Genomic DNA, 8945 nt, shown 5'->3' on the forward strand with positions numbered 1-8945 from the left:
GGAATGATGCTAAAGCTGAAACTCCAGTACTTTGGCCACCTGATGGGAAGAGTTGACTCATTGGAAAAGACTCTGATGCTGGGAGGGATTGTGGGCAGGAGGAGAAGGCGATGACAGAGAATGAGATGGCTGGATGGCATCACTGACTCGATGGACATGAGTCTGAGTGAACTCCAGGAGTTGGTGATGCACAGGGAGGCCTGGTGTGCTGCAATTCATGGGGTCTCAAAGAGTTGGACACGACTGAGTGACTGAACTGAACTGAAACACCTCTGCTGTGGGTAGTGTGAACACTAAGACTTACTATTTGCAAAGCACGTTCTCGGGTGCCTGCCACGGAGCCTGTACTACGCAAGTGCTAGTAAATGAGGGTTATTCAATGGGAGCAAGTTTCAAAAGGGAGGGGATTTATGTATACCTATGGCTGATTCATGTTGAGGTTTGACAGAAAACAGCAAAATTCTGTAAAGCAATTATTCTTCAATAAAAATAAATTAAAAAAAAAGAATAAAAACCCAAACACACGTTAAAAAAAAAAAAAGAGGGTTATTCAAGTTTTTTCTCGGATTTCTATAGCTTCATCTGTCTGGTCCTTAGATTTCCTCACAGCTCCATAACTCCAAATTCTCTTCCGATCCAGGCCTTCCACTTCTGCCTGACCACTTCTTGCCTGGGGAATTACACACAGTAATCTTTCATGGTTTCACAGGTAAAAGGCGCAGCTCAGGGGCGCTCACCCTCCGTGCTCACAGCTCATGATACTCGAATGGAAGCCGCTGCTCCCAATGAGTCATTTCAGGAGGACAGCGTGCTGACCTGGAGTGAGCCTCACTTTTGTTGATGTGCTCAGAGTTAGTCTGGCCTGGGTACAGACCCCAGTGTCGCCATCCAGTCTTTGGGTGACCTCAGTTCCCTAGACTCTCTGAGTGCAGGATTGTCTTGGACAGGTGTTGTGAGGATTAGACACAATTAAAAAAAAAAACAAAAAAAACCCTGCTAATCCAGTGCTTGGAACATGGCAGACAAGAAATGATGACTCTCATTATCACAAAGTGGAAAGTGACAGTTCATGATTCAAGAAGCAGTGAAGGGACTTCTTGGCGGTCCAGTGGCTAAGACTTGACTTCTCAATGCAGGAGAAGCAGGTTCCATTCCTAGTCGGGAATCTAGGACCCAACATCCCTCACAGCCAAAAAACCAGTACAGAAACAGCAGAAGTAATGGTGTTCAACAATCGTGTAACAAATTCAGTACAGACTGTCCACATTAAAAAAAAAAAAAATCTTAAAAATAAAAGAAGCAGAGGAGAAGCTTTGTGCTTCAAGCCAGGTTTGCAAATGGAAGCAGAGCTTTATTTCTCATGGACTCTCACAGCTTTATTTTTCATAGCCCCTTTGCCTTTAAGTCTCAGCTTACACGCCAGTGCCACTCTGGAGGCTTTCTTGATTTCCCCAAGTGCCAGTACACTTTCCATCCTCAGCACGTTAACAGCCTTGGATCTGAACTTCTCATGGCATGTGTGTCCCTCTCCATCTTGCCTTGCAGGCATCTACTCCACCAGTCGGCTAGGGCTGCTATAGCCAAATACCAGGGCTGGGTGGCTTGAAGAATAGAAATTTATTTTCTCATAGTTCTGGAGGCTGGAAAGTCAAAGGTCAAGGTGTGGTCTGGGTTAGTTTCTTTTAATGCCTCTCTCCTTGGCTTGCAGATGGCCATCTTCTTCCTGTCTCCACATAGTCCTTTCTCTGTCTGTGTCCTAATCTCTTCTTAGAAGGAGACCAGTCAGACTAGATTAACACCCACCTGAATGACCCCATTTTGACGTAATCACCCTTTTAAAGACCTTACCTCTAAATACAATCTCATTCTGAGCCACAGGGGATTAGCACTTCAGCATATGAGTTTTGGACACAATTCAGCTCACAGTGTCCAAGCATACACAAGTCTAACCCCACGACCTCCTTCTCACCAACTGCAAATTCTTGGAGTAAAGACATAACTTTCACATGCGTGTCCTCCTATTATGCGTTGCTTCTAGTGTGCACTCTGTAAATACTCATTAAGTGAATGCATTAAACAAAGGGAGAAAAAGTGTTTTAAAAAATCTCTGGAGGAGAACGAGGCCACAGATTATAAAGCACTACTTTGCACGTTCAGCTGACGTGGAAGAAGGAGGCAGTTCCATGGGAAGGAGTCGTATTTCCATCCAGAGTCAAGGCTGCCCCTTGGAACAAAAGGTCTACACCTATTCACAGCTGCCAACTTCCCAAGGGATGAAGTTCACTGAAAGAGCCCCTGTCCGGAGACCACCAACTCAGCAGCCCTGGCTACTGTGGGCTCACCAGGAGATGAAATGAGCTCAGGACATGGACAGCTGAAGAACTCCCAAGGGCCTTTCAGCTGGACAGAGGGTACCTGTGTGACTGTGCAGGTTACACCCGGTGGGCATGGCCAGTATAGAGGATGTTGTGGAGTCCACCCGAGTCCCGGGACCTTAGCCATCTCCGTGTGCCTCCCCAGACATCTTACTCCTGGTACCTGTGCTCGAAGGCATCTTCTAAAACCATGTAAGCTCAGAGTGCTGAGGGATTAATACTGCCCCTGCCCCAAATAGCCCTGAAGGTGCCTCTTCAGTCTCTCAGTGCATAGAGCGCTCAGCCCCCGCACCTTCTGGTGGGCTAATTCCCACGCTGCTGTGTCTACAGGGTCCAGTGCAGCTGCTCTACGGGACGGAGCTCTGTCTCCCCCTGTGGTGGGTGGTGGAATGACACACCCTCTGTAGGCTGCCCTCCTTCCTGTTTCACCTCCCACTCCCCAGCCAGGGTTCCCGGAAGTTCCCAAATAAGAGACTCGCCCGAAAGTCCTTGACTCAGGCCCTGCTTCAAGAGAGCATTTACCTGACTAAGGCCAATCAGAAAACTCCCCTCCCAAGGTGCCCTGGCTTCCTGGGTGTCTTTGTTTAACCAAATCCTTCTCCTTGGATAACTGGAAAACGTGACCCAGTTCCACGCCTAGGGCAGGAGTCCGTTCATTCATGTGGGCCCAGTTCTGTCTCCTTTCTCCACCCCAGCTCCACCCCAGCGGTGTTTATCCATTTGGAGACACCTGAGGTGGAGAGGAAATCAGGAACGAAGGGACCCCTAAGTCTACAGGAACTCCAGGTCTAATATCAAGCCGACCACAGAGGACTCGTCCAGGGGTGGTGGCAGCCAATGCCAGCTCATACTCAACAGGCCGCTCAGAGTCACCTCGGGGTCCAAGGCCCTAGGCCCCCCAGGCCTGGCCCAGAGGAAGCTCGGCCTCTCATCCCCTCCCATACCTCTGCAGGGCTAACTGGCATGCTAATGGCATGCAAATTTTTAACATAAATATGAAAGCAACAGTCATTTTATTCTGCCCAGGGAGGCAGGCAGACACAGGGCATCATGTCTGGAAGATATAAATGAAGCCAGTGGAAACTGAAGAATAAAGATGCTTTCCAAGGTATTAGAGCAGGCTGGGGGCACCAGGGAGTAAATGGCTCATTTTCTTTTATACACGTAAATGCCCATGAAATGAGGCTTTCCTTTGGCTTTTACATTCAGTTTTGTCTTGACTGTCACTTTACTGCAAATTGAGAATATGCAGCCATTGTTCCCACTGTCAGGCAAGAAGGGTTCACTGCCCTCCTGGTACAGGGCCCTCACACCCACCGGGGACACTTTCATTCACATCTGTTGTGCTGGCCATTAAATAAATAAAAGTCCTGCTGGTCCCTTTGATTGTTGTCTTGACAACCACCTTCATACCAGGAAAGGTTGGAATGGGCAGTCTGACCCTGCAGGACTAATAGCTTGACAAACAGATTCAACTAATCTTTATTATCCTAACATTTACAGCAACAAACATTTGTCTGTTTGTTTTACTGGCAAATTGCATTCATCATAAGCCAGAATCAAAAGAACACATTTGTCTCTTGAAGGAAGTTAATCTCGTGGGTGCAAACGAGGTAAATTCGCAGCACCCTAACCCCAACCCTAACCTTGGAGCTAACTAGAGACATGAAGGGGCCTGGGTATTTTCTGACAACACTGGCCACTCACCTGAGCAGGGCCTTCAAGGCCCTGCCCTGCCCTGGCCCCAGCTCACCTGGCCTTCCTCTCCCCTCACCCACCAGCTCCACCTATGGGCTTCCTCCTTTCACATCCCATCCTCCCCTCACTGGTCCCCAGAGCCTGAGCCACTCGCAAAGCCACCTCCCCACCCGCTCCAGCCCTGCTCATCTTCTTTACCAGAGTCACCTCCTCGTGGAAGCACTCTGGTCAGAATTCACTCTTTTTCCTCTACATGTGTGCATGCGGTTGTTACAAGTGTGCATCCCCGCTTCTAGGGATGTTCAAACCACTCCATTTGTTAGAGATCTCCTCCCTTGGCTTAAAAAAAAAAAAACAGTATAAGACTTCATTTAAGGAACTTCTAGATTTTCAATAAAATACAGCTTAAAAGGTGAATATTTCTCTAAATGCCACCTTTGAAATTTCTGCTGTAGTTCAAATGGGATTTATAAGGTGTTTCAATATTCCATAAAACTTCTAAGTCAAAATATTAGCTGAATTCACAGATAACTGGTTATTTAAAGATTAACTTTCAAGTCAGCCAATATTTTACTCACATCCATTTTTTGATAACAGATACATCAATCCAAAATTACCTTATCATACTCCTTTGAGAGGTCAAACTTCTTCTGTATAATCTTTCTTAAAATATCTGGGGGGGAAAAAAGCCACAAAACAATAGCAAGATTACTTTTTCAGTAAAAATACAAAAAGCCTATTTAGAAAATATGTGCTCAAATTATTGAACTGTGACATAGTATACTTTTATTTCTCTTTCTTCATGTAGGTAAATAGTTGAGCTAATGAGGCTCTAATCAGTCAAAGAATGGAGGGCAGATACTTTTGACCTAAAGTTTTGCCAGTTGGCAGAACTGGAGTGTTGCCATTTTGAAGAGTTTTCAGCTTTTCACAAGACACCTTCATATTTACCAGCAAACTACATACACCTACTTAATACTGATAAAATGTTACATTGAAATTGCTAATACTTTTTTGTCAATAAATCAAGTTTAATTATTTCTTTTTAAATTTCCAATGCAGCCACACCCATATGTTGACTCTGGTTGCTCAGTCATACAAACTGCAAAAGCCAAGCAACAGAAACCATATGGTCCTCAAAGCCTTAAATCTTTACTACCTTGCCCTTCACAAAACAAGTCTGCCAACCCGTCTATATGAACACGTTGACAGGACACTGAATTGCAAGGTTTAAAGTTTTAATGTGACTGTCGTGCTTAATTTTTGCCAGTTAATTTATGTAATCCAAATTGGATTGACAGCAACCAGCCTCAGGAAAGAATGAAGATCTAAACTGTAAATGTGATTTTTTGTTTTTAGTTGGAAAATACATTAACAGTTGCACACAGGTTAGTGACATCAGATTTCCTTAGTGAACTGTGACTCCATTTATCCCTAATGCTTTTTGTCCCATAGCCCATGGAACTGCGAATTCTTATTTGGAAACACAGATGTAATTTAGTCTCTAATAATTCCATATTTACATGATATTTTACAAATGAAAGGAATTTACAATTAACCTAATCCAAGAGCTCTTTTATTAAGATTTTTTTTTTTGATGTGGACCATTTTTAGTCTTTACTGAATTTGTTACAATATTGCTTCTGTTTTTATGTTGTGGTTTTTTGGCCCCAAGGCATGTTGGACCTTAGCTCCCTGACCAGGGATCAAACCCACACCCCCTGCATTGGAAGGTGAAGTCTCAACCATTGAACCTCCAGGGAAGTCCCCTACTAAGAACTCTCAACATGAGCTGTCCCTCCCCATCTCCAAGCAGTGCATGAAAATCCAGAAACACTAAGCAAAGTTGGATTTTTCTGGGCATGATCATTTGGGGTATTTAAAAATTCTCATGTAGGTCTGGAGCTACGTTGTATCCTAATCCACCTGCCAATGCAGGAGAAGTGGGTTTGATCCCTCAGTTGGGAAGATTCCCTAGAGGAGGAAATGGCAACCCACTCCAGCACTCCAGGATTCTTGCCTGGAAAATTCCATGGACACAGAAGCCTGGCGGGCTACAGTGCGTGGGGTCACAAAAAGTCGGACACGACTGAGTGACTGAGCACACACAATGCACTGATAGGGAGGGTGACTTGTCTAAAATCTGTGACCCCAGCCCAGGTCTTCCTTCCTCTGGTGGGGGTCCATCCCACACTGCCCATTGTCTCCTGCCCCAGGAGTGAGCGTCCGGGACGTTCTGGGTCCTGCACAATCGCTTCCAAAGTGCACTCTTAGGGAGGCAAAGGAAACCCCAGGGTAAACCCTGTTTTAAATCAAAGATGTTCAGATGTACAGGCCAGGAAACAAAGCAAGTCACATCCCCCCAGGACGTGTGAGGGGTTTCCTTCTGGAAAACCGCTTCCCAACTGCACGGAGCAGACAGGCACATGCAGCAGACACGTGATGCAGGAACAGGGATTTTCAAGCTGGCAGGTGCCCTGGGAACCCTGGAGTTTCTCCAAGGTCCCACAGGGGCAACCCGGGGCCAGAAGGTCACAGGTATCCTCTGGCCTTGAACCAATCCCTTTGCTTCATCTGCACAGAGGTAACAAGAGTTGCTCAGGTGGAGCCCTCACCTTGCTGTGCTGGCCAAAAACCCATCTCAAGACTGTGAAGCAGAGACATCTCTGTTCCCATGGTTTAACGCAGCACCGTGTTACAGAAACACACCAAGAGCCATGTAAGTAATTTCGGATTTCTGAGTAGCTCCATTTAAAAAGGTAATTAATTTAAAATTAATTTTAGGGACTTCCCAGGCAAGCCAGTGGTTAAGACTCCACACATCCAATGCAGGGGCTAAGGTTCAATCCCTGTTCGGGGAACTAAGATCTCACATGCCTTGCAGTTCAGCCCTCCAAAAAGTTTCTACCATGTCAAGGCTATACAAACATTAAAAAATTTTTTTAAGATTAACTTTAATATTTTACTTACTTCAAATATATGCAAAACAGTATCACTTCAATGTTGTTGCTATTCAGTTGCTGAGTTGTGTCCGACTCTTTGAGACCCTATGGACTGCAGCACGCCAGGCTTCCCTGTACTTCACCATCTCCCTGAGTTTGCTCACACTCATGTCCACTGAGTTGGTGATGCCATCCAACCATCTCATTCTCTGTCACTCCCTTCTCTTCTGGCCCTCAATCTTTCCCAGCATCAGGGTCTTTTCAATATGGTATCAATATAAATATGAATCTGGAGGGGCTTTCCAGCTGTTTCAGAGGTAAAGAACCTGCCTGCCAATGCAGGAGACCCAGATTTGATCCCTGGGTCAGGAAGACACCCCTGGAGGAGGAAATAGCAACCCACTCCAATATTCTTGCTCAGAAAATTCCATGGACAGAGGAAAATGGTGGGTTACAGTCCATGGGGTTGCAAAAGAGTTGGACATGACTGAGTGACTGAGCACATACACAAATATGAATGAGCTCTTTTACAGTCTTATTTTCATACTAAGAGTTCAGAAGCTAGTGTGGATCCCTTCAGTTCAGTTCAGTCGCTCAGTCGTGTCTGACTCTTTGCGACCCCATGGACTGCAGCACGCCAGGCTTCCTTGTCCATCACCAACTCCTGGAGTTCACTCAAACTCGTGTCCATTGAGTCGCTAATGCCAACCAACCATCTCATCCTCTGTCATCCCCTTCTCCTCCTGTCTTCAATCTTTCCCAGCATCTAGTCTGATGAGTGATCAGGTCAAATGAGTCAGTTCTTCGCATCAGGTGACCAATGTATTGGAGCTTCAACTTCAGCATCAGTCCTTCCAATGAACACTCAGTACTGATCTCCTTTGATGGACTGGTTGGATCTCCTTGCAGTCCAAGGGACTCTCAATTGTTCTTGGATCCTTTCAGTGCATCGCAATTCAGACAAGCTACAGTTCAAGTGCTTTGTGGCCACATGTGGTAAGGGACTTCTGCCCTAAACAGCACAGGCCCAGAGGTGGTGTGTCCCCCTGCTTACATTCACCCTAGGGTTCACCCTCTCCCCCCAAAGTCCCAAGGCCTCTATCCACTTCCTTATCCTCCCCTCCTTCCCAGCGTCCCTTGCCACAAGCACACAGAATGAGCACCCTTCACGCTCAGGACCACAATATCCATGCTTCCCTCGGCTTCCCTGTGTGTCTCTAATTAAGTGGCTCTTCATCAGGGTAAGTGAACACGAGAAATGCCTGCGCAACACGATGCAAGCCTCTTTCCTTGACAAGTCAGGGACCGACCTTCTGCAGCTCACACCTCCTCCAGGAGCCCAGAGGCCTCCAGGCAAGGAAACTCTATCTCTGAACTAATAGCTTCACTGCTGGTGAGAACTCTGAATCCACTATTGTCCATCTCAAAAAGCATGTGCAAGAACTGGGGTCCCACCTCTCCCCCCCACCAACCCACGGTGGTCGCCAAGCATCACACTCGCTCTAATGCACCCGTCCTTTTTGTCTTTGTCTTTCCTGACCAGCCCGTGACAGGCTTCTGGTGGAAACAACCTCAAGCCTTCGGATCACCTGAGTCCTCACACGGGAGGAGGTCATGGGGAGCATGGAGAGCACATGACCACAGGCTGGCCTGCCAGCTGGACCCAGGCACTCAGAGGCTCCCTCGTCTCTGCTTGCTGCGTCCTTTCTGCCCACCCAGTCCACACGAGGAGCCAGATTCAAAGACGCGGCCTGAAGAGAGTAATGTGAGCTGAGACCATCTGAATTGTGTACACCACAGAACCCAGTCAACCCCCACATTAACTTGGAAGATTCAGGTTGGGGGGGTGGTGTGCAGAGCTCTACTCATCTTGCAGCCCCTCAAGACAGGCCTCGAAAGTAAGTTTTCCTCCTTCTTAAACCTGCTACTG

At 46.7% G+C, this 8945-nt stretch overlaps 1 protein-coding gene across 1 annotated transcript in view; it reads right to left on the bottom strand.

The window, feature by feature from the left end:
• Nucleotides 1-8945, bottom strand: part of PROM1 (prominin 1) — a 151431-nt gene that overhangs the window by 68102 nt on the left and 74384 nt on the right. Inside the window, exon 5 of the mRNA XM_010857372.1 lies at nucleotides 4691-4746. Coding sequence (XP_010855674.1) covers nucleotides 4691-4746 — 56 coding nt within the window. The remainder of the gene's footprint in view (nucleotides 1-4690; nucleotides 4747-8945) is intronic.

This window comes from Bison bison, unplaced genomic scaffold (genome assembly GCF_000754665.1).
Source record: "Bison bison bison isolate TAMUID 2011002044 unplaced genomic scaffold, Bison_UMD1.0 scf7180017864379, whole genome shotgun sequence".
NCBI classification, from domain to species: Eukaryota; Metazoa; Chordata; class Mammalia; order Artiodactyla; family Bovidae; genus Bison; species Bison bison.